The 27,478-nt window shown below is 38.2% G+C and overlaps 1 protein-coding gene across 1 annotated transcript in view; it reads right to left on the reverse strand.

The window, feature by feature from the left end:
• LOC116782825 (pinopsin-like) overlaps positions 1–27,478 on the reverse strand; it is a 74,119-nt gene that overhangs the window by 32,746 nt on the left and 13,895 nt on the right. The window contains exon 2 of the mRNA XM_032679845.1: positions 16,293–16,618. Coding sequence (XP_032535736.1) covers positions 16,293–16,618 — 326 coding nt within the window. The remainder of the gene's footprint in view (positions 1–16,292; positions 16,619–27,478) is intronic.

Consider the following 27,478-nt stretch of genomic DNA (forward strand, 5'->3'; position numbering starts at 1 on the left):
TTACTTCCAAATGTGACCTCTATTTTTCAAGGAAGAGGATAGGTCTAGGATAATATTCTTTCACAGCATAATTTTGCTCTATATATGCTTTTTTTGACAATTACAGCCAGAAACAAACAACAGATATTTTAAATAATTCTCTAGGATTCCTTCTAATTCCAATTTCAACAGGGCCAACACATGTCAGGGACAATTAATATCAAGATACAAACTATTCTAGCAATAATTCACTAACAAACCCAACCCCTTTCAAGTTGATATTTGTTAAATATAGATATTGGAAATTCAGCTCACTTTTGAGCAATACTTTCATTTCTGAGTTTTGTGACAGCAGTATTTTTCACAGTGCAGTGAGTAAGTAGGGATTGGTATAGTTAGAGCCAGTATGAAGCCTGTCCAGTGTGAATTTATAACTTCAGAGAGAAAAAGATGATGAAGTTTTATAAAATTCCACCATTCTTCTGGAAAGACTGAAACTATTCGAGCAATACCTGTACTTTGACGAGGAAAGGTCAAAGTAAAAAGAAGACTGAGTTAACAAGATGATTCAGCAGGCTGGAGTCATATTTCTTTTCGCTTGACATTTAGACTGAATTAACATCCTGAACTTACTCGGCAAGCAATGGAGCCCAAAGCAAATCCATTTAATTTTATATTGAGAAAATCCAAAATGTGCCAGGCTGACATGACTAAGCACCTACTGAGCCTTGACCATCCTGGAGCATGGAAGCACGAGCACGGCAGAAAAGCTTTTTCACTACTGAACAGTGAAAGAAAACATACAAAAAGAAATTACTCCCAGGAGTAGCCTGCAATTAATAAAAGGTCAAGGCCAGACTGCCAACCACAGTTACAAGTTTTGTTCAGAAAGATCTTAAAGATCGATGCAGAACAGCCACACTTGAACAATGTGAGAGTCAGTTCTTTCAACCTGTCATTTAGACTGAACTAATATCCTGAAGTTGCTCAGGAAGTGAGAAAGGTATCAGATAAGGCCTTTAAAGACTTCTAGTGAGCTCTTGCAAGCCATAACAATAGAGGAAAATAAGTGAATTAGTTGAGTGAACTTTCCCAGAAATAGGTGTTTTTAAATGCTCAGCTCAATGCTGAAGGCATCAGAGCAGAGCAGAATGCTACTGGTGTTTAACCGGGGACAGATACAACAGGTAAATAGTGGCAATATTAATTCTATTTTCTGTGCAAGGCAATGACTTGTATGCAGCATTTTACAGATGTATAACCAACCTTTAAGTACGTTCAATGGGACTGCCAATGGGAATAAAAAATGCACATTCTTCAGTGTTTGCCAGGCAGTGAAAGTGTCAATGGGAAGCTTAGCTCAATTTTTTTTTTAGTTTAGGCTCAGAGTATTTATTAATTTTGTCCTTTTCTCCTTCTGTGCAGGTTGCCTTTATTCACACTTTGTTTATATTTAATCTTTAATAGGCCAGATATAAGTAGCAAGATCTTAGCTAAATAGAAATTTATTTTTACATGTTTGGGACAGTTTCAAATAAAATTCATATTACAGCCTTCTGAAACACTGCAGTGTTGTCCCTTTTCTACCTTGTGACTGACAGCATTATCCAAATGCTAAGTTTTGGAAGTTCATGAATTTCAACAAGTCCAAGTGCGAGGTACTGGGTTGGGGCAATCTCAGCTATGACTACAGACTGGGAGATTTCATTGACAACATCCCTGCAGAAAAGGTCTTCAGGGTTCTGCTGGATGAAAAGCTGGATGTGAGCCAACAGTGCATGCTCACAGCCCGAAAGATTCAAACGCATCCTGGGCTGCATCAAAAGAGGAGTGGGCAGCAAGTCAAGGGAGGTGAATCTGTCCCTCTACTTTGCCCTCATGAGAGCCCACCTAGAGTACTGCATCAGCTCTGGAGGACTCAACACAAGAAAGATGTGGACCTGTTAGAGCATGTCCAGAGGAGGACCATGTAGATGACCAGAGGGCTACAGCACAACTCCTTTGAAGACAGGCTTGGGGTTGTTCAGCCCAGAAAAGAGAAGGCTCTGGGGAGAACTCATTGTGGCCTTTCAGTACCTTAGAGAGGCTTATAAAAGGGAGAGAGAGGGACTTTTTATATGGGCAGATAGTGACAGGAAAAGGTTTTAAATGGTTTTAAACTGAAAGGGCAGTTTGAGATTAGATGTTAGGAACAAATTCTTTATTCGTATGTGACTAGAAACAAAACAGTCCAATATTACTGAGATCCCCTTAGTAAACACCTTACATGCTTTTTATTACTTGAGAAGCTGTTTAGTTGACAGAGCTCTCATTTGAATTCACATTACCACTGTTAAGTACAACAGAAGGTTTGGAATATACCCTAAGGCAACCCTATAGCACATACTCATGTGTGATTAATTTAGCTGCTTAGCAGATGTCAGTTGTACTACTAAAAGTCAAATAATCACCCATTCACTGTAAGCCCAGGTGACTACCTCAAGCCAGAGAGGGTTGTTCATTGTTTTAAGATTCATATGGTGTAGACATTTTAAAAGAAAAACCATGGGGGAAAAAAGATGCTTAACAAACAGGAAAGTGAAGCCTCAGGCCTCTCAATAGTAAAAATTAAGAGTGAATGTTCATTATTTTTAGTTTTATATCTTGAAATAACAAAGGAAGAAAGCATTAAGACCAAAAACGGGACAGTGGTCAAGCTACAATGAAAACTGCATGAAATAGAATAGTTGGATAGTCAATGGACTAAGCATCATCATCTTAAAAATAACGTGAGAAACAGAGTAATACATCTTATACAGATTTCTCTGAAGGAAACATTGGCTACTTAAGACCTTATCTTTTTATTTCCTATCCTTTACCTGTCCAGAGGGATACTGATTTACTGCATAAGGATTCCTGAGCTTTTTAAGTTGAAGGTCTCTATAATTAAGCAGCTGGAGAGTTCATCTAACAACTCCATTACTAGTGAAGTGAAATTCAAATGAAACATGTGCCAAATAAGAAGAAACATAAAACTCTCTTTGTGGTGTGATAGATGGGCATCATTTCTCCTGAGAAGGCTCGGATAAGCAGTCCTTCAGCAAAGGAGGCTCCCTGTAAAACAAGTGTCAGATGCAAACTGGAAAGTGACTGAACAGTAGCTTTTTTTCTTCCAGCAGGAGCAGATGTTTTGAAGAGCCATATATTAGTACTTAATTTTAAAAAGCCTCTGAAGCCTCTACTCTACATGCTTCACAAGGACAGGTCTCATTCTGCTGGAATTCCGTTGGAGTGCAGTTTGTTTCCCCCAGACTTGCCCAGGTGCAGCCACCTGGCCCCCACAAACTGCTCTGATTCTCTGCTGTATTCAAGGCAGTGGCCTTGACCACAGACCCCTCCCTGCCTCCCTCTCCAGCCTTACCTTCCCACCTTATTCCCCTGCCATGCCTTTGAAACAACAACAACAAAAAAGGATTAATATTTAGCCAGCTGATTCCCCAGTGTTTAATCTGAGTTACACTGAGTATTGAGTGGTGTAGGATTATATTCTATCAGGGCTAGTAATTAAACGCACTCAGAGTATTGGCAATCAATTTTTATTGACTCCAATTAATAAAATGCTGCCTGAAATATAAAGTCTGTGTTTAAAATATTATTGGTCCTATTTCTGCCATTTTCATTTGTTGCAGTGGCTCTCAATTTACCATCAGGCCCACTGAAATAAATAGAGCCAGCTGTATAGTAAGATACTTGTAAACTGAAATATGACGCCAGTTTTAATCTACTACAGAAAACACAAGCCTATTTCCACTGATTCACCATGAGACAAAGACAAGTAGTGTGCAAAGCAGCAACAATTTAATAAAGGGGAGAATTCCATAAAATATCCTGTCTGTTTATTTTAATAAAGAAAAAAATACAAGTATAGACCTATAAACCTCACAAAAAAACTTGTAGTAATATAGATTTGGATTGACTGCATGAACATAAGAGAACACATAATCAGAACATCAAAATTAGTGTGTTTTCAACACTTCTTTACCATATCGATGAGGCTCACTGAGCTGAATACCAGTATTTGCACCTTTACCCTTCTTAAACCCCAAGAGAAATGAACTATTATGTGAATATGAGAGCTGTACATTTATTATAATATCGCATGTGCGTACTAAGCAAGGTGTGAAGATGGACAAGGTGGGAAAAGGTAGAAACACAGAACCACTTAGCATTTTATAAGCCAGCTGCACTGCAACAGAACTGTTTCATTGGCAAAGAGGCAACTTACAGATCAGCTAAGGTCAAAATTATTCCTAGTATGACATTTTTTGCACTGGGAAACTGATTCACAAAAATGAAAACATCCTGTGGGAACATTCAAATTTGAGGTATTTCTGGTAGTACCCATGTTTCCCTGGGCTTCTCTTTTGTTCCTTGACAATATGCCTGATAGGACTGAAAATGCCAGGTCTTTTGGTGCCTAGTTACCTCACAGAGCTATTTTATTCAGGACGCTGGATCTCACAGGCATTTTAGGTCACCAGCTCCAAGGATTTGCAGGCCCTTTTGCTCCACGTTGCTTTGCCTAAGCAACTGCTGTGCAAGGGTACTAGGACTCTGAATGGTTTCAGGGTCAAGAGGAGATTATTTTATTTTTAACATCTAAATGTTCCAGTGGAGGATTATGTAAAAATAAAATACTGATGAATTGCTGATCAGTGAAAAATAGTGAGGTTAAGATTTGTGTGCGTGTGCCCCCTTTATTCAAGACAAGAAATCTCTCCATCAAAAACCACAAACTGGAAAAAGACCAGAAAGTCTATTTCCCAACCTGGTCTATTTAAAATAGTATACAAAATTGTCTGAAGCCAAGGAAGAAAGCAAAAACTTAGACGTTCATGTGCCCACATAGCGCTTTCTTGTAGAACAAGCTGCCTTTAAAGAAGAAAAGAAAACTCCAATTTTTTTAGCATGCACATAAACACATACAATTAAAAGCTAATTCTCCTTGGAAAAGAAAAAGACATGGAATGGGTGCATATCTTTAAAAACATGAATGGCTATGTCCATACTACTACATAAAACCACTCCACAATGTGAGATAAAGATCTTGACCCTGATCATCCACCCTGCTTAACTGTCAGCGCGCTTGGATCCCCTGTGCAGATTTGTCCCAGTGCTCCCTAAGCAGATACCCAAAAGCATCAGTGACAACTCCCAGTAGGTGGCATGGACAAGGCTGCACCAGGTTTGGCTCTATCCTTTCTACATAGTCCTCCAACTTGTGCCACAGGCCTGCACTCACCAACACCTCTGCTGTATAGATCAGAGTGCAGTGTATCAACTTTTGACTCCACACTAGAAGAGCTCACAACTCTATTGAGTTTGAAGTCAACTCTCATCTCATTTTAGACACTTTAATTTGGGTAAATAAAGAAAATATGAACTACTATGTTTGAGGGCCATAGGGTCATGTAACATCCAGAGAATACTCAAGGCCAAACACTGTGTAGTATGGACATCAGCAGATTGTACCGTTTGCCTCAAGGCCAAGGAACATTCCTGACCGTGTAGGAATATGTCAACACTGCAAATGCAGTTATCTTCATGCATGCCAAGAGCATGCAGACTTCACACAAATAAAAAAAAAAATTTGTTCTGCTTCTAGATTTTGTATGCTTTGAAACAGTGACCTGCCCACTTCACATAAATGTTAAGTTTTGACATAACCTTGCATCACTTCCAAAATGTTGTATTTAATCTGATAGATTCATATTACACCTAGGTTTGCCTCCACAGAAAATAAATGCAGGTTTCATTAAGGAAGCATACATGACATTTCAGTTTAATGTCTAGCAGGGTATAATATTCACCATTAAAAATTATTATTAATAATAAATATAATACATTTGATACCTATAATAAATGATAAAAATCTAAGAATTATAAAAATATTACAATATGAGTAATCATGACCAAATTAATTTCTACTACAAGCAGGTTAGACCACCTTATCCTTAGTCCAGGAAAGCTCAAAACATTGAAAATTGAAAAACATCAAAAAACATTGGAGTTGTAAGACCAATAAACTGGGGTTTTTCACCTTTTGTTTTTGGATGAAACAGCTTTAGTGCCAAGTAATCAGAGAATCCAAATTTTAACTTATTTCATTTGTGGTAAAAAAGTATGATCAATCTCATAAATTTACATTGCTTAATACATTTCTGTTATTAAGATAATATGAGCGTGGCAACTGTGGCCACAAACCTTCAATTTGTGTTTATGCAGAGCTTCTCATGCAGATGTGCAAGATTCAACTGAGACAGCAAAAAAAAATCTACCTAGTCAGTAGGATTACAAACTAATGAAATACTGGATTAGAAATTTTGAAACAATGCTTGTTCTAGATTTTACATATTTACCTTTTTTCCTTTATATGCTTTTGATTTTCATTCCATAAGCACATAATCATTTGCATCCATTTCATATCTCTGCAGCATATGGATTTGTCATGCCATTGTTCTTCACTACATGACAGCTTCTCAAGTAAAATTATTTCCTTCTGTTACTGCCAAACTATGCTGCCTCAGTGGGGCTAAATCATGGAACCAATGAATAGCAATAGATATTACAAATGTTTGTGCCCAAACTTTGGAGTTTTAAGTCACACAGGATTAATGATACGATGGAACAAAGTAAAAACAAACATCCTTGTTAACTCTGCACCACCAGGAAAAGCAGAATTACATTTTGGCTCATGGGAGACCTCATAGCACCTCCCAGTAACTAAAGGTGACCTACAGGAAGGCTGGAGAGGGACTTTTTACAAGGGCATGTAGTGATAGGACAAGGGGAATGACTTCAAACTGAAAGAAGGCAGGTTTAGATTGGATATTAGGAAGAAATTGTTTACTGTGAGGGTCATCAGGCACTGGAACAGGTTGCCCAGAGAAGTTGTGGATGCCCCATTCCTGGAAGTGTTCAAGGCCTTCTTGGATGGGGCTTTGAGTAATCTGGTCTAGTGGAAGGTGCCCCTGTCCACGGCAGGGAGGTTGGAACTAGATGGTCTTTAATGTCTTTTACAAACCAAACCATTCTGTTATCCTACAATTGTGACTAAGTCTTTGTTTTACGTGCAGTGAACCAAGGCTGTCTGCTTTGGCTTCCCACCCTCTGCTTTAACCTCCCACCCGGATAACATTGGCTGGGGACTGGCCTGTGGACTCTTGCACAGTGGTACGGTTAATGTGATATCAAATGTATGGTGGTACCAGAGAAGGAAGCCCCTGGGCATTGCACATTTGTTATTTTTTTGCTGCACAGCAGCATCCCTTTGCAGATATACCCTCAGAAGTGTTTCTCTAGGGGACAATGCCACGGTGCTGCTACATGTAGGACAATTAATTTTGCTCCAAGCCTTCCAGCAGAGATTTTGCCTGAGGTCACAAGTTGGTCTCTGAAGTGGAGTTAAACTACAGGAGAGTGAGTGTGGCTCAGTTCTCCATGCTAAAATGCAAGTACACAAACCAACATTCTTTACCCTGCAAAACACGCTTCTGTACATTTAACCCTTCCAGTTTTATAACTGGTGAGTTAACAAAAAAATCTTATACTTTTTCCTGTCAGGAAAAACCTTTCCTAATTCATACCCTGAGTTAGGAAAGTACCCTGAGTGCTTAGTATTGATGTACACCATTTGCTGTAAACTGAAAGACTCATGAAACTACAGCCTATTTTTTACGGACATAAAGCACCCAGAGATTAATGCATAAGATCCTAAATTTCTATTAGATTGTTATTAAACACTATGACAGGCTTATTTCCTCCCTAGTTTATATAAAGAATGAAAAGTGGCAAACTCAATGAATTCCTGTCTTCTGACCAGCCATTAACTTGATTTACAATGAATTTGTACAGTGCTCGATTTACACCAAAGTCGCATAACTGTTTCTCTGCAAATACAGACAATTAAGTAAAGATTTACACTTCTGAAAGCACAGGGGAAACAAGATCATAATGTTTTCTCATGCCTGTTTCCCTTCTAGCATGATCAGACCTCAAAAAATGAACACTAATTTGATGACATGTGCTTCAACAGTCGGTCAACACTTTTTAATCAGAAATACTGAGAACAACCCTGAGTGAACATAACTGTCACTCGTGAGTTAGACATGTGTCTATGCAAGCACAGCAGCTGAAGTCTCTGGACACTTTGAATGGTATTTACAATGGATTGACTCACCACAACTTTACACTCTTAAAAGCTGAGACGGTGAACTTACAAACCTTGAAGCTATACACAAAAAAAAGAAAATGTTAGCTATCTCCTTTATTTCTCAGGATTTGATATTTTTCTCCAGCGTTACAGAAAATATCGAATTTTATTCCCTTGGGACAGACACCTTTAATAAAAACTGGTATAAATATAGCGCACAAAACTGAAATCTTCTTACAGTTGAACAGTGAACCCCAAAAGTCAATGCTATATTTGTAGTGTCTTCATGATAGCTACATAACAGTCATTTAACCTCCTGGGTAAACCCTAATCATTATGAAAGAGTACAAGAATATGTTGGCTCTTTAAAAATTAAGCACACTAGTAAATCTTCCTCCTAGCTAATGAAAGCAGCTTTTTATTCAAGCAGGCTTCCCATTAAAATAAAATGAAGAAAAAAAAAGAAGTCAGCCAACAGGAATAATCAGCACTTGCTTCACTGTAATATCTTTGAACAGAAATATAAGCATAGAACTGTCTGAAACATGAAATGCTGGCATCTGAAAATTGATGTTTATAGAAGTATGAATGCCAAAAGTTGGTGCCAAAATGTTACAGATTTTGTTTGCAAAGTTATACTATGTTTGTACTTTATATTATGACCTGGCATTAAATAACAATGGCATAATGGTATAATAATTTAACTATCATACCATTGTTTTGAAAATAATTTAAAACAGGTACTATCTTTAGAAAAAATAAATTATCGATACATTGTATCCTCTTCTCAAGGTCAAAGTGCTTCCTTGTTTTGTTATAAAACAATTTGTTTCTTTTAGTGGGACTCAGGTCAGCAGCTTGCAAAAGTTTCTAGTTTTGAGAATAACCTCCTTGGATGTGATTTTCTTTCTCTGATTACAGAGAAAACATAGAGAAAAAAATTCGGGGTAGATAGATACTTAAAATGCCTTGAATTCTCACAGTTAACTCCTCAATACCACGTGCTTTCCTTCTGTACAGTAGCAATAGTAGTATCAGCTTTACAAAACACTGGAAAATCTGTGTATGTTCACATAACTTTCAAACAATCAAAGGAAAAAATTATGGAAATCACTGAAAGAAGGAAGGAGGAGATCTATCTATGAACAGAATGGTGTCAGAGTAAAGGTGGGAAAGCCCATGGGACATGGGCTGTGAAAGTTGAGAGTGGTTACAAATATTATCAGCAAATTTTTAAACAAAAAGAGCTGATATGCTAAGATTATTTATTTATGTAATATCATCTACAGATTGCAATCTGATCCTACATAAATTGCATATTCAACAGAATTATTAACTTACTGAGAAATAGTGAAATATGATTTCTTGTCTTTTTTTGTCCAAGTATTCCATGGCTTTTTTATTAATAATTTTCAAAATAGCTGTTCTAGATATCACCTCACCTACAGAATTCTGATAAATTTGATCATATTAGAAGCCAATAAGATTTTAAAATAATCAGATCTTCAAAGAACTGGTAACTAATACATACCAAAAGCAGCCTAATGTATTTCAGTGTTCTTCTGCTTTGAAACAACAAAAAGAAGTCAGATTTTCTACTGGAGAAATGATCTAGAAATTCAGAAAAAATACAGTATTATACAGGAATGTAATTTGCTCTCATAATTTAAAGTTCATTCTTATAGCAAATAGTCAAACAATGAAAGGGTATAGCCTGAGTATTTGTTATCACAGAATGTTCCTGTTATCACAGAATCCAAAGAACGGCCTGTTGCCAGCTTTGTGTTCTAGCTGTGTAGTGGCTTGTACATGAAGAATTTGGCAAAGGTCAAACTGACCAACAAGGAGATGTTGACTATTGACTGCTATGTGCCTGTTGAAGGCTGTACAGAAAATTTGAAAATATTTATTTTTATTATTTTTTTTAGATGATGGCTTTAGGCTATATTTCTTTATAGCATTTGATAATCCAGCAGAACTCTTTCGTTACATTTTGCTAAATTTATTCCAATTCTCTCAGCCTAACATGAGATTTCTATTTTAATTAAGTTCCCATATCTTCATGATGAAGTGACAGAAAACATTTATTAATTAATTTGCAAATTGAATCTCTTTTTGCTTTGAATGAGGTGTCATTATTATATATTTATGGCAAGGTTTAAAAATGAAAGGCAAAACTATTCTTCCCCTATACCACCAGAAGCTAAAAGGAGAAAGTATACATGAAGATCGGAAGGGAAGAAATAAAATTTACAAACATATGGTAAAAAATAACAAGATATGGTTGTCTAATGAGTATAGCTCCTTGTTTGAGCTTAAATGCAGTTAAGGTAAACATACTTGAAATTCAGTTGAATCCCAAATGTACTTAATCACATTTGAAAGAGATGATCTACAGGAGCCATACAACTACGTCTAGGATCATCTTCACCTGAATCACATTTATTAGGACTTATTTGTTTAATTAAATAACTAGAAAGATTTTGAACTTTACTCCTAAAAGAAGGCCTATGACTACAAACCTGGTTTTATTTATGGTTTTAAGAAGCTAAGATTTAATGGTGTATAATTGCTTTAACAGTTTTCTCAACATAAATCCTAATTTCAGTGCCATCAAAGATAAAGTTTTGGAAAATTGAGTTTCTCTATAAATAGTATATGAAGCATATCAAGGAATGATGGAACAACAATTACACTTCCATCCTACTTTTTGTATTACGTGAAAAAGATTTCAGTTTAAATCATGGAGCGTTCTGCCCTAATCTTTCTCCAAACAGTCAGTTCCAAATAAGATGGAAAACTGGAAACATTCACAGGAGCAATCCTTCTACTTTATTGTCCTTCCCTGACTACTTTAATGAACAATGATGCCATAACTGTTTTTTTACAGATACTTCTTAATTTTCCAAATAGAACAGACATAAAAAAAGGATGAAGGAATCAGAAGTCATAAAAATTTACACCTCTTCTTTCCTTTTTCTCTAAGACTTCTTTCGTGAGCACAGAAGATTTCAAAACCAACACTGTTGTTTATATCCAAATCTTTAAAAAATAACATAGAGTCAAAATCTCATAGTTCAGAACTAAAAATTAGTTTCCTTGGGTTTATAATCGAGTCATAATTTCGCTCTAGGGCATTACTTCTTAAATAAGAGACAGAATCACTTTTCCTCCACTAAATTTGGTACTTTGAAGTTGAAGTTTGCAAGAGGAGTAAGAAAGAGGACCAGACAGCTCTTTACTGCATAACCTTGACTGTCCCCTTCCCCTACAAGTTCGCAAGACTCATAAAGGTCAGGGGATGGGATAAAAAAAAAGGTGATTTGGTTCTCCTGTGAAATCTAGAAGTCAGAAATCATGTAACACTTTTCAAAAGAAACAACAAAAGTTGCTGTAAAGGGAAATATTTGGGTAATTCCACTACCTGGACTCACATTTTGGTCACTAGTCAAAAATAGCAGTTTATGAGCAATTAAGCATTAGTATGTGAACCACAGGCTAGAGGACAAGACATCCTGGTAAGGCCAACTTCTGCCTCATATGGGCTAGTCTTAAAATTTTCCCTGAATATTTTTTCTTGCCTTTTTTTTGTCAAAGAAGAAGTCAAAGTACAGGTGGAGTAATGATGTGAAAGGACACAATAAAAATTTTTCAGCTCTACTTTTTCCTCGCTATTCTCAAGTTTAAAAAAAAATCCCTGACAAAAAAAAAAAAAGAAAAAGAAAAAGAAAAAGAAACCACCCAAAAAACCCCACAAACACTTTAGGAATATCAATTCATGTAGCAAGTCCATCTACTCCAGAACCCCATGAGACAGTGTGACCACTGGCCCTTTGCCCACTTTAACACACAGTCTGTTGTACTGAGCAAAAACCGCACAGTCAGACGGGTATTACACTACATGTTTAAGTCTTCATGCTCTGCGTACAGTTCTTTCTATTGTTTTCCATGTACTAGCTACATTCCATAAAGAGCTGCTGAACTTTGTTCAGGCACAGCTTTCAATGAAAGAGAGTTTCAATGAAAGCTTTCAATGATATAAGAGTCTCCGTAAAACCAAGCTGAAAACTTCTTGAAGCAATCTTCTGGGACTGTTCTTGTCCTTGGGCAGGATTTCTGCTTGTAAGTGGGAGACAGTGCAGACCGAAGAGATCTCTTGATTTTAAAAGTTTTACTGATTTTCATTAGACTGGTTGACATGAGTTCTCTGGGTCCCTCAGTGGAGGATTTTAATCACATTGTGTCTTTTGTGCTACACAGTGATCACAATGCTAATCTCTGTAATTCCACATTTGGGAGCCCACTTCTCAAAGTGTAAACAACTGACACTGGCTCCACCAAGAACATTTTTCCAGAGGGAATGCAATGATAGAGTCACAGAGAAGCATCGTAAGCCAAAAACTGGGAAAAAGTAATGGAATTGCATAAGGAAAAATAAAACATCCACAGTTTCCTTTCCTTGTGCTGTAGAATGTGCAAGAATAAAATAATGAATACTTTGTGAGGGAGAAATTTTGTGGGGAGAATATTTTGTGAGGGAGAAAACTTTGCCCATTTGATCAAACTCAACCATCCAGATAAAGCCATCCTGGGGAAAAAAACCCATACCTTTTAAGAAAATAATGTGAGTAATTCCTAAGGATCTTTGAGCTTGATAAATGGCAAGAGCTCTGAGATACTAATGCAGTTGTATTGTAATACTGTTTAATGGCATTTGCTGTTAACATTATTCACACAAGGATGCTACTGACTTGTAATTCCTTGAAAAGATGATCTTTCATATAACCTGTATTACTGAAATCTTTGAGCTTTTTACCACTACAAAGACTGCAGATGACTTTGTGGGATCTATTAATGCCTCAAGTGACAGAACGCTACAGCACCTGACTAAATATAGAGAAGAAAAAGAGAAAAGCAGACCTATAATCACTGTTGCTCAAAAGAGGAAATGCAGGCACTGTGCCAATTCTTGCATTAACTATCACAAATCTATTAAGACATTTCTTCACCTCAGTTAATTTGCATTGTACTATTAATAATGGTATAACTCCCGCGCTCTTGATTTCGGGGTGCAATACCATTAATGCTACAATACTCTAACATAAAAACTTCTATAGATCTGGCAAAATTATGAAATGCATATTTAGAAAAATTACCAAGAGGCTGAAGTTGGGATAATGCACTTTTTATGTTTGCAATGTTCCCATATTACTTCTAATACATAACACAAAGAGTCACAGAAGGACTTAAATCTACGAGGCCAGAAAACAGCTAGATAATTAAATTTTTGCCCACTCCAGAAAGTTACAGCATTATAAAGAATGCTGTAACCTCTCATAACCTTTTTTTTTGTTATTCTACCTAGTCTTCGTACTTTTATGTAAGAATTCCTATATTTTCATTTGCATATTGCTCATCTTTTTCTCTAATTTGAAACATGACATACTTAAGCATTTCATAAACTATCCCATTTATACAAGAACAGTTAGAGGACCTCAGACCAAGGGGGAAAAAGGATTTGTCACCATATGTTCTTTGGAAATTTATATATATGTCACAAGAAATTTATGAAATGCAAGATTTCAGGATTATGGTACTGGAAACAGTTTCTGGTACATCACAGAAAGCTTAGGACTGATGAGTTTTTGATTGAGATTCTTTTTGGTGAAATATAACTCATCCAGGAAATCTTGTACAAACACCAGGAAAATGTAAGATATTTTGTGTAAAAATCTAGGGTTTAGCTATTCAAGACTTCTCAAATGCTCAGGCAGCTCTTGTGACCCTTAGTCACAACAACTTTAAAGAGGAGATATGATTTAATCCTCACCGGAGTACCCTTGCATTTAACAAGTGTTAGTTCCCTAAGGCCTGCCTCTCCAACAGGTCATACAAGATTAGGTTTGATTCACTTCCACCATTTACAAAATTTCTCAGGATCCTCTAACCTCAGCACCCCAGAGGCTCACTGGTCATTCTGGAAGGCACAAGGAGGATGGAGGAGAGAGGATTGTGGAAGATGCTATTCCTTCTCCCATGGTTTTTGCTTCCTTTCGAAATTATTGATTAATCAATCGCCCTAATCTTCCACCCAGCCTACCCAGTCTTCATGTCTAAATAAAAAATGGCTACAGAGTGCATATATCGCTTCTGCGATACTTTGTTCCCTCAGCATGTTTTTCACAGTAGATCAGTGAGATTATGACTACTTTTAATACAACTGAATTTAAATTTTTAAAAAGTGACTAGAATAACACGAGTTATTCTCAGTCTCAGCCTCAGCACTAAAAGCTAAAGTACATGCTACAGAAGCTTCATCTATATAAGTATTTGTATGTTGTGGGTGATTCTTGTTGTCAGGAAGGGCAGTGAGGGCTGAAGGAAAGAAGAGACAAAATTTTAAGGTGTATCTTCTCCATATTATTAGTATCACATGTTCCAAGATCCTGCTCCTTTCTTTAAGGTGATGGGAAAGGAAACTGCTGCCCAGGAATCAGATATGAACTGCAACTTCACTTTAATGGTTTACAGTCAAAGGAGACTTTTTCCATCTTAATGTTGCACAGCATTAAGAGGAATACTAATGTATGATTCTTATCAAAGGGATTTTACTGGCCCACTCAGCACTCAACCAGGAAAAGATTTCCCATTTGGGCTTTAAGTGTTCTCAAAGTTTTGGCAAATCACATAAAACACGCAACCTTAATTCCTTATGACTAATCAAGAGCAAACTACATTCAATTTAATTCTCTACAAGAACATCTATTCAGAGATTTGCTGCCTTTTTTTTCCCCATTTAACACTTTCATTTAATTCATCTGAACATTTTAGAGAATTGCTTTTTAGAGAACACCTATACATTCATTCCTCTCTCATCATTCGTCATTAAACCATTTCATTACTGTACCAAGAGTATTCACGCTTCATAATACCACACCCCTGGCAGGGTCTTCCAGAACATTCATTTTGGAATATCTGCATTGCACCTTAAGCCACTGCGAGAACCACCACTGTAGTAGGAGGAGGAGTAGCAGTAATGGTGGTTGTAGTTACAAGGAAGCTTTGAAATGTGGTCTAGAATTACAAGGAGAAGCTAATCCTTTATTTTGATTTACAGCTAACTCCGTAAACCACTGCATTACTGTAGAGTTAAGATTCCACAGATTAGGAAGCAGACGGTGCCTTAAGGTCCATCCGTTTTTTTCTTGTTTTCCTAATTTTATAAGCTTTATAAGTAGTTATATAAGTAGAAGTAGATTTTAGAAGCAGTAGCCCTATTCCCTCACCCTTTAGCACAGTAGTTTACACATTCCTCAACCCTCTTACCCCATTCTATGTTCCCCATATCAATTCTACCCCTGAATTCAAGTAGAAAATGTTTAGTCTCTTGTCAAGGCAAGGCCTATGCTGTTTAGAGAACACTCATATCTTGGCCTGAACCACAGAACATGGTCAGAAACTAGGTGACCGTGTACTCTTTGTGCTCTGAAGATGATGAAGATGATGAAGAAAAGGCCCCAGACCCAATTCCCAGGGGGTGGGCCAGGGGGTGGACCAGGGCAAAAGCCAGGGGGTGGACGAAACCTGGGATTGGACAAGCAATATTATAAATTGTAACATCTCTGGCACGGAAGGGGCGTGCGTCCTGTAATCTTATGCCTAGGAACAAATTAAACCCTTTTCTTATCTAATCCTCAATTAACTGCTCCAGAGTTGTTTTTTTTCTCATCTTCTAACAGGCATCACAGAAATTATTGTCATAATCCAAAACCAGGAAGAAATATTTGTATGGATGTCTTATTTATAAACAGGTAAACATATGCATTTGCTTCATTACAAATGCAACCTTCACTCTGATATGTTGGTTTTCATAGCATGCAGTATTACCAATCACAAAATCAGTATCTATATGGATCTTATCTGGTTGTTTTGACAGAAGCTTCAGGAGAATTAAAAGGATTTAAGACCTCACACCCCTTCCTTGAGGCTTGCTGTTGTCTTTTCAATTTCATTTTGGTTTGCTGATTTGCTCTCTATCATCAGTACGTCCAAATTTGATAAAAGAGAAATGCAACAGATGCCTCCGAGCAGTCTGCACTATAGATAGCACACAATTGCTTACCTGTTTAACTGCATAAAGGAGGCGACCGTAGCAGTACATCATGACCATCACAGGGATGACTAAGCAGAATATGAAGAGACAGATGATATAGGATGTGGACTCAGCTGACTCTGAGGACCACCGTACTGAACAGCTTGTACCTGCACCTTCTACCCCATAACTGCTCCAACCGATCAGAGGTGGCACAGTCCAGATCAGGGAATAAATCCATGAACCTCCAACTGCCAGCAATGCCTTCCGGTAGTCATCGCTGCGCTTGCTGCACAGGGTGAGAGTGCTGTAGCGCTCGTAGGACAGGACGGCCAGGGAGATCAGGGACACGATTCCTGCAATGAACCAAGCAATATAAATGCTTACTTTCATTATTTTGCATGGTATCCATTCCAAATCCCAAGAAATGAGATGGTCTTTCGGTTATTACATATTTGAAGCAACAGTGAAAACTATTCTCTTTGCCTTAATCCTCACCAGACCTGGTTGCTCTGTCCATTGTGTCAAATTTTGTTTAACTCAGATTTATGTTATATTGGAAGATTTTTATACTTGAGAGATATTCATCTTCCAGTCAGGTTTTCAGCTTTATCTATTATAGTATTACCCAGGGTAAATAGATTTTCTGCCTGAGCTAATAAAATGGTGAAAGATTCTGTTCATAAGAACTATTCCAGTTTTAACATCCATGAGCATTTTCAAATATTGCATTGACTTTTATACATGCAAAAATAGCTGTATATTCGAGACTGGGAGCCCCATAATGAAAGAAGCTTTTGCTTCTTTTGCTCTGCCCCATCAGCTAGCTGTACCTTCAGTTATGATCACTCATTTGGAAATATCAGACAACCACATCATGACTGTGATATGGCAGGTTGCAACTTTATTTACAATTATATCACATCTAATATAATCAATCTAAACAGTGACTTAGATTAATATTGAGCCCTAGGTGTCATATATCAGTCTTCCAGAAGAAGACTTACAAATCAGGTCTGTAGGACCTTTCCATTCTCTTTTTCAAGGTTCAAGATCCTAACCCCTCTACAAAGCTTTATGATTTTCCATGGCAGGTTCTTAGTCATGACTCAATTGAATGGCTTTTGCTATTTGCTGTGTTTTTGTTCTCCTTGCAGCTTCCTTACAGCTCTTGGAGACACAACACTGCATATCACTTCCAGGATTTATGAGAGAAGGAACTCGTTTGAAGACATTTAAAACCATCTTTTCCAATGGTTTCCAGTCCCCTTCTTTTGGTTCTGTAAGATGAAAAACCTGAGTAGATCTATGTCAGCCCAGTTCCTTCCAGCACTATTTTCTTGATCTTTGCTATTAGTAACCATGAACTATACAGTAGCATTGAGATATGTAGCCTGCCAAAATTTTAAGCGGTACCTACTCCCAGCAAATCCGTTAACAGAAAACGTCATCTTCAGGGGAATCCACAGCTGTAATCCATTTTCCCCATTTAACTGTCAGCTTCCCCTGTAGCTCCTTCTGAGGCATAGAATGGAGGTGAGTCAGAGATTCCCCTGGGAACAGCACTACTCTACCTGGGCAAAACATCCCCCACATATACCCACACAGGGCACAGTGGGATATTCTCCCCAAGGCACAGAATTCTGCTCCTCTTTTCCTTACAATTCAAGGACTCATTTCAGACTTAGCTGGATGCAGGTACGGCTATTTCTGTCATCCTGACAACAATCTGCAGTTACTTTGTGCAGAGCTGGGTATGGCAAAGGACCCGAGGGGAATGCAAGCACTGCTTGCTGCAATAGGATGCTTTATTTCTCAGGGGAAGAGAAGGTAAAAGGGTGTGAGGAAGAGGCAACTTCTGAAGAAGAAAACATCTTTCTTGTTACAAAAGTCTACTAAATTTTTTTCTGTATAGTACTTGGAAGTCAATCCTAAAAAGTAGATGCATTTACAGCTGTAACAGCCCCACTAAATCCAACTGACAAACTGACCTGTTTTAAGGCTAGGCTATTTTAGAAGCAGCGGAGACATTCTGATCGTCCCTCATCTAATCTTATTTCCTACAAAACATTGCTCTTGAAAGCTCTTGGACTAAAGAACAAAGAATCTATTGCTCTCTTCTTGCTTTCAGCCCACACTTATTTATCTTTACTTTCTTAGCAATGCCTCTTTTCCATCTTTATCTGCTTGACTAAAAAGCTTCTTGCTATCAAAAACATTTAGCTCATGTAGGTACCTAAGGCAAAAATCCAGATTTTATACTTGAAACTTAGGCCTCAGTAAGATGATATAGATCTGTTTCTCTATTTTAGATTAGACAATCATGGACTAACAGAAAACTTTGGGAACAAGAAATCTCTCTCCTCCCAGCTGAGTGCTCTACAGAAAGAATCTATTGTTCTTGCTGCACCTCTGATGGTAATTGAGGCCACATTTTCCCTACTTTGATGAGATGCACTTTTGTTGAGAAAACCCTACATTCCTGCATTCCCGAACACCCAGATGGGGTGTTCAAACTTCCCTAGCTCAGGGCCCTGCTTCCTGGATGGCTGCTTTCACCACTGGGCTCTCTGGTCAAGTCTGGCTGACAGCTCTGCCTGCTCATCCCTGTGGCTGAGCTACTGCCCAGTAGCTTCTCCTGGTGCGTATTGTCATGATTTATGGCATTAGTTTACACTTCCTCTTATTTTCACCTATTGCCTAATACAAGGAAGATGCTGGGCTTTTCTCATGCTGGTATTTATGATGGATGGCTTTATGGAGCAGATCTGAGGACAACTGACCATGAATGCAGGATTAATTGCTTTGGGATGTAGAAAAGACCTGTCTTAGACTGGCATAGAATTAATGCTCAGATATTGAATTAGGATCGTAGTGATGTCAGTGAAGAATAAATCAAATATTAGCACTCAGACAAAACCACAAAAGCTGCCTTTAAATTATAGAAAATAATTTTTCTTCTCTATACAGAAGAAAATTAGAGATTCTTGACTGCACATGTTGGCAGGAGCCAATTCATCTTCACTCACCTTTTATTATTGAGTTCCACTGACATGACACAAACTGTACTTTTCTCTGGAGGACAGGAACTGGGATACATGGAATCCCAGAGCACAAAAGTTCAGAAAAAAAATCCAGTATTTTTCTTTTTGGCACAGTAAGACTTCAAGGCCTGAACTTTTTAATAGCACTAAAATTAATACCACTGTGAATTGACTTTTACTACTTTCAAGACAAAAAGGGAAAATGAAGAACACACTGAAGGGATAGTTCATAAGAGATAATAAAAGAATTCAGCATTCTGCATGTGGTTTAATTTACTAAGGCCAGCTAACTTTTTAGAAAAATTACAATTACTTTCAAAGAATAGAACAGGTGCTTTGAAAGACAAAAAGGGATGAAATTAAGAGCCTAAATCAAAATAAAAATTAAACAAGTAGCTTTTTCCAACCATGAGACACATTCAGCTGAATTGGCTGTAATGAAAACTTCTATTACCCAGGTGAGGAAGAAATGGGAACAGAGGCCATGGCAACCCTCTCAGTCGACTTTGTGTGGCCTTGTGCAGCATATACAAAGTCACAAAATGTGCCCTGACCCTCTATACTGCAACACTGCAGCTCCATCCAACCTTACTGATGGAGGGCCTTTCACCTTAACACAGAAGCCAAGAGTGTTCAAAACCAAACCAGGATGCACATCAAGCAATAACCTTGTTCCAATGTTGTGGTAGATCAGCTCTAATATCCCTGATTGGTAAGAATATCCTCAGCCTCTTAATTAAAACAAACAAACAACCCCCCCAAAAATAGCTTTTTTTTTTAATCTCACTCTTTTGTTAGTTTATTAGCTGAATCCTAGAAATATACCACTATCATTTGATCAATTATAATGGATACACTGGCCTAATTTGATGGACTGAAACAAAATAATTTCACAACAAAGGCAAAACCAGGTTTTGTGTTTTAGTTTGACACTGGTTGGAAGTAAAATACAGACATCAGGTGTGTAACAGTGAACAGGCTGCCAGCAAAAAAATGATGATTGCCTTGTCCTTTATATGTTTTTCAATAGAACCCAGTATGATCCTCTCCATAATTTTTCCAGGTACTGATTTTAGACTAACAGGCTTGTAGTTTCTTTCATCCTCCCTCATGCCCTTCTTGTAATTTGCTTTGGCTGAAGTAGAATAAAGCTTCTCACTTTTCGTTGTGCCTCCTAGCTTTGCCTCTCAAGAGTTTCCTTAATGCCATGTGCATTTAACTGTTGTGACCTTTGCCAGAAATCCTGCAGTTATCTCGTATTCTATTTCATGCCCTATATTGTGCAGTCAGAGGAATTAGTGAGAATCTTAGCTTTAAAACAAAAAACCAATTAAATTCTCTCTGAGGAAAAGACTTGAGGAAAAGACTTGAATGCAATCTCCATGCTCTTAATAACCAGAAATCAAATTAAAAAAATTAATGTAAGTTATAAAAAGAAGAAAATAATTATAATTTTAAAGTTAATCATAATGCTTTATGCCAACATTTCACTATTATTGTGCAGCAACATTTATGACTGGGTAGACTGTATATATTAATTTCACATGAATAATTTTTTCTAAAACTGCAATAAAATTAGGTTCATGAATTGCAAATCTAAAGAGAATTTGATTCCAACAAATATTTAGGGCCTCAAGCTGGTACCTAGCCAAATAACTTCACAGGAGTCATTCACAGTGAGAAATGTAATTTGCTCCCCCAACATTTCATGCATATACAGAACAAAGACAAGGTTCTCAAGGAAAGACAACAAAAAATCCACTGCAGATTTCATTACAGGAATAGATAATTATTCAAAAGTTAACCATGGAAATAGATGACTTTGAGACAACTTGGAAGTGGGGTATGAGGCTTTTCTACACAGCAATTAGTTGCAGGGAGTGCAAGAAATTAAATTTCAAGTCATAAACCAGGACAGGCATCTATTTATAGGACTATCATCTGAGACATTATCTACTATTTACTTTATTTAAGGATCTGTACATTTCTCCCTGGCAGCACAGCACAGAGTATGTTGTGAAAGGCACAGCAAATTGTTATGCTTTGTTCCCATGAGTCTCAGCTAAAAGTGTTACATTTCTTATCAGTTTTTGCTGGTTTATGCTGCTCACTGATGTAGTAATTGGAAAGGGGACACAGCTCACCCATGGTCTGTAGGTTATGAAAAACTGGGAATCACAGAGAGTCAGCCTATACTGGGTCAATGTATTGATTACTAACTTAGGTATATTTGTCCTCTTAAATCTCCTGAAGGTCATTATCCTACGTGATGGTTAGAGTTCTGGAGCATCGTGGTTGTATGATGCCCTGTGTTATCAAGGACCAGGGGCAATGAAAGAAGCCACAGGTAACCTTAGGCAGACTGAACTTGGAGGAATGTAATAGCACCTTCTTCAACAAGGAACTAATGGAGCAAAACTGAATCCAAGGGCTTGCAAAAACCCAAGATAGATTTATCGCATCCAATCTCAACGCAGGTTGATTTTACCCACTCACAGGCATTCTCTCACAGCTTTCATTCACTCACACCCTCATACCCACAAACCCACAGGTACAACGGTCTGTGCTGAAGAAGTCAGTACAGGATCTCTCTTGTGCAACAGAGAGAACAGCAGACCCCAGCTATCAGTTTGTCAACCCCCTTGCTTACAGCTATCTCTCTGGCAAAAAAGCTGGGTTTTGGATAGAGCTTTTATACACTTTAGGAGCCCACTGTCATTATGAAATCATCCACTGCTTATGAATCCTGCCCTTACAAACCTTGTATGTCTCAGGTGAGACTGCTGCTCCCTGTTTGCATTTCTTTATTTGAAAAACATGTTTGCCTGGAATGCACTCACCTGTACAGGCCCCATGTCTTTCATGGTGAGCTACCAGGGAAAGAAATGGCAGGTGTACCATGCTGTACCCTTGATGTCATGCTCCTCTCAGTAGGGTGCAGGATCCTCCGCTGATGAGTTGCCACGTTCTGTTCTTATCAGAACACAGTCCTTCAGGCCTGCCTGAGTCAAAATATGTGCTTGGTTTTACTGCTGGGAACAGCGTTCTTCAAACCTGCACAGGCTGTTCTCACTCTTCTTCTGTGCTGTGTTCAGGTGTTTACACACCTTTCACTTCATGAATCATTTGTACCAACCTTGGTAACTCCATAGCAAGTCAATACATCTCCCAGTACCACTGTAGCCTGTGGCCAGCCCGAACCCAGCTGCCGAGACCGAGACAGGGCAAAATGCAGCTGACACTGGTGCAAGGCAGGGAAACAGAGCGTGCCTGGCTGTTCTGCTGCTGAGACCCATGGCAGGATGGTGCCAGCTGAGCACTCCCCAGTGCGCATCAGACCATCTGCCAGGCAAGTACAAAATGCAGAGGGGAAGTCAAGGGGATAGTAAATGTTGGGGTTCCCACATGGCACCTACAGGACCCTGTGCTAAGCCCAGGGGGGCCTGCCAGTGGCAGAAGGTAACCAAAAGCAAGTCCAGCCATCACTGCTTAAATGTGTTGCTGAAGGAAGAGAAAATGGTGATGTTTCATACATTTATGAGACTCCATTCATATATGTGTGTGCATGCAACACCTATTCCTGTGAGGCAGCTTTAACATAATATTCTGGGAAGAACATCATGCACTTGGAAGTGGAAGAGGAGCGTGAACCAGCAGCTGGCAGGCTGGGACTCACCAAAAGTTTCACCTTTGCTTGGGTAGTCAGGCCACTGTGTGGTGATGAACAGTGAACTTGGAGAGGCAGCAAGAAAGAAAGTGCACAGTGCTGTAAGGACATTAGCAGGGATGGAAGAAGCATGCTCTGGTCTCCACTTAGAAATGCTGTGTTGGTAAATACCTAACACAAGCAATAGGTAGGTTTCACAGGAACACTATGTGTCCTAACACAACTATGTTCCCTTCCTTCTAGACCCTCAGTTTTTAGCTGCTAAATCTGCTCTTCCATTAGCTGGATAATATACTAAAAAGCTCTGTAGCAGTATGAGATGGAGATAAGATGTAGGTGCACCCCAAGTTGAGAATATTGGGGAATCCTGTGCTGAGGTATTCTGCTGTTTCTTCTTGACGACATCGTTTACTGTGCTTGTCTAAGGACTTAAATGTAAACAGAGACTAAGAAACAGCACTAAGAAACAACCCTCTTCAAATGAAGGCTCTTAATACCTCAATTTTAAGGTTTTAAGTTTAATTCCAAGTTGTGCTACTGAATGGTATTACATAAATATGTTAGTGAGTTATAGAAAACTAGTTTGATCAGTGACTCAGGGCTGTTTTCAAGGGAAATAACTTTCCTGAATTTAAATGAGAGTATTTCTGTTAGTTCTCTACAGAAATAAAACACTCCACACACGTAAATGAAACATAAACAATTTAAGCAATGTAAGTCATGACCTTTCCAACATATTTATACTTCTATATCTCCACAGAAGCCTTTCTGAAAACATATCCTATGTGTCCATCTATCACAGTCCATCAGGGACTGTGCATGAAATACAAACTGGAAGATCTAGTATTCACAAGAGGTTTGAAAGAAGAAAGAGGTAAAAAAAGCAACAATACCTTTTGCTAATGATTGCTTAATCTTCAGGAGAAATTTTGTTAGCTCTGGGCCAAACTACCTTACTAACAACTGCCACAGCATCAAAGACTTGATGTGGGTGCACATAGAGCAATCCATTCTATCATCAGTTTAACTTCCATTTGTTATGTATGGATTTAATGTTAATGTTAATATTGATAAGTAAAACTAGTGGGCTCTGTTTCCCTTAAAGCCAATGCATTTCTTCCACAAAAATACAGTGATCACCACTGACGTAGTTGCTGCTATCAGAGACTGCCTTGCAGGTGAGTATATAAGAATATTATAACGATAAAAGCAGAAACTGCCAAAAGCTGATTTGTTGACCTGACTTTCTCACAGTATGTGCGACTTCAGTAAAGCATCAAAAACTATTCAGTCACAGCATCACAGAGGAAGAAAGAACAAAACTGTTAATTCTGAAAAAAAATAATTCTATTTTGCTTTCTTGCTCTGAATCTCATAACATATATTTCATTGCTATGGTGAAGATGGGGAAAAACCTATATCATATACAGGCTCCAGTGAGAGTCTCGCATGATACGGGGATTGCCAAAAAGTGGCACTGAGAATGCTGACTGGCCTGCAAAATCTGGGATAGGTAGCCCAGAATGAAACAAATTCAGTTAAATTAATAAAACACAGTTAAGTTAGCTAGCCACTTTTACAGCTGCTACGGCTACTGAGAAGGTAACATCAAATCAGCAAACCTGAGAGAGAAACAAATAAGAGATTGTGAATATGGGATTTCACAAAAATATTATTATCAAGCGGTTTGGTTTTTGTTGGGGGTGATTGGGTTTTTTGAGCGGGTTTATTTTTCCATTTTTGAGATGAGAAGCACAAACAAATATTCAGAAGGGATGTAAACAGGTCTGAAGTGGCAGACATCTGTGGTTACTGTTCCTTCCTTGCTAACACCCAGAATATCATCCACTTTTTCCTTTTCCCTCCCAAAAAGAGGAGCTTATATTTTATGAGCTGCTAGTAGACTTTGGCAGAAGACCCAATGTTTCCAGAGTTAAAAAGAAAGCCTGATGAACCTAGAAGACATTTCAGAGTTAAGATGAATAGACCCAAAGCGAGCACTGGTCTTGGTGGGCAACCAACCAGCCTGACTTGGCTGATATTTACAGCTCAGTATCTACACTTTAGTGAATAAACAAATCACAACAGATCACTTTATGATACAGCAAAACAACAATGTGAATATAACAACTTCTGATAAGTTCAGTACTAATATAAATGATATGAGCTGCAGAGGTCTGCATGGATGCCTCAATAAATGACAGAAGCAGCTGAGAATTGGATGTGCTTCCAAAACACTACTGGCTGTGTTTGGATATGCCTATTAAATATTTATATGATAAGCATAAAATAAATGGTCCAAAAAATCAAATATTCTTGCCTTTAGTGACTCTAACTCTAGTAGAATGCTTCCACATATTAGTGATGAGATTACTATTTCCTTTTGATTTTTAAGGCATTAGAAGCATTTCTACCTATTTAAAATTGAGAAAATATTTCCCACATTCATTTTTTACACATTAGCAATTACAAACAGTTTCTAAATGCTTTCAAAATACAGGTGACCTCAGATATCAACAGTTCTCTTTAAACAGAAATAAACGTGCCAAATGCTGTTTATCTAATGCCTGTAATTATTTGTTTTCGTTTGCTAAGATGCCTTGGAATCATGAGTCCATTAGAGCAGGCAATCATTCCTTTCTCCAAAGAATTATCTTCCTGCTTAACTCTAATGGGAATCACAGTTTAACTGTGTGCTTGAAAGAAATCACTGAGAAATCACTGTTGGATCCAAGCCTGCTGGAACAAATCTGACAATAAACATTATCAGTCCTGTTCAGTAAATCTTTTGTGCTCTTTTCACTCAATATTCATTTCTATTTTCATCCTTTGTACAACACACCCTTCGTGTTTGGTGATACCTCAATACAGACAGCATGTATTACTTTGAATGGCAAAGAATTATCTAAGGGTTTTTTTTCTTTCTTCCCCCCTCCTTGGCTGAATTTTTAAACCTGTATATGTTGTGCTTTAAGGGTGGTCTTTCACTGTATCTGGTGATTCAATGTATCACTGAGTACTACTATACTTATCTACTATGTTATTAATATGCCTATTCATCAACCAAGCAACCAACTCCCAGTGGCATAAATATAGCGAAGAATTCCCTTTCGCATCTCAGTAGTACCAGCACAGCACAAAAAATAACCTCAAACACTAATTTCTGTCTCACTTTCCATATATTATGCAGGATCCCTTTGCATTCTGGAAAGCAGGCTAGCACTTGCAAATTCAGCTTCCTAAATTGGCTGCCTCCGTACCAGTATGTTTATTCTGCTGCCTTAGGGAATCAGAATAAGAAATAATGCCAGCACTAGATGGAGCTCCTGTACAGCAACATCTCAGGAGAAATCTTTAGGGCTTGTCTGCACCTGAAAAGCAAAGATGGATATACAGTGCTAGCATAGCAGGAGGATGCTCTCAGGGCAGTCAGGTTCACTGCAGCATTCCCATGCCCATGCCGTCCTGCAGGATCCCGATTCCCTGACAGGACTGCTCCTTTTGAAATGTGGGGGCATCCCCAGGATCTTCTTTCACTCTGAGGATCTGCACAGACAACTTGTAGTCTCAAGGGTCTTCTAAACATGGGATATAGCACCAAGTAAGTCAAGAGGTGAAATTACAGTCTATTACCATCTACCAGCTAAGGAGCCAAGTGTCCACCAGAGCACACTTAAGTAACTTCCTTTCAACGAACCTCTGCTTTCTCACTGAATACAGCTGCTCATTTTTAATGCTAATAATGCCAAGGCTGTGGGTTCAATCCCTGTACGGGCCATTCACTTAGAAGTCGGACTCGATGATCCTTGTGGGTCCCTTCCAACTCAGAATACTCTCTGATTCTAGAGATTTTCCATAATCCAGGGTTTTTTCAGCAGTTGCCCTTCCTAGAAGTGGAACACATTACAAATATTAACTCAGAATTCTGAGTCAAGTTTCTGTCATAAAGTCTAGTGGTCTAACTGGTTTTTATACCAACTAGGTATTTACTGGTCAATAAATATTTTATCTAATACTATGAATGCAGTCTCAATATATGTTGACAAGTCTTTACACTGCCATTGAACCAAGAATTTTTTGTTCAGTCTTGAGACCCAACAACCTCACATATTATGGAGGTGAGATGAAACACCAGAGAAGGTTGCTACTATCTTTATCCAAGATCACTTTGCTGGCTAAAGAATATGCAGTGAGAAGTGGTATGCTCCATCCCTTAACCCCTCAGAATGACCTCAAAGAGGAGATCTTTTGCTACATCCATTAAGAAATTAGTTGTAACCAATGCAGGCTTTTCATTGGAAATCCTTTGCAGTACATTTCATCCAGTTAATGAGCCTAATCTGCACCACTGGATAGATTGATGGAAATTGCACTAGAGAGCAAGCAGTGGGTGTATAAGGAGGTATGACATACTTCAACAAGCCAGAGTTGCTATCATGGGGGGAATCCAGACCTTACTACTTCATTAGAAGTCTTTGACAGTGCCATGCAGATAGGTTGATAAA

The sequence above is a fragment of the Chiroxiphia lanceolata genome, chromosome 2, assembly GCF_009829145.1.
Source record: "Chiroxiphia lanceolata isolate bChiLan1 chromosome 2, bChiLan1.pri, whole genome shotgun sequence".
Classification (NCBI taxonomy): Eukaryota; Metazoa; Chordata; class Aves; order Passeriformes; family Pipridae; genus Chiroxiphia; species Chiroxiphia lanceolata.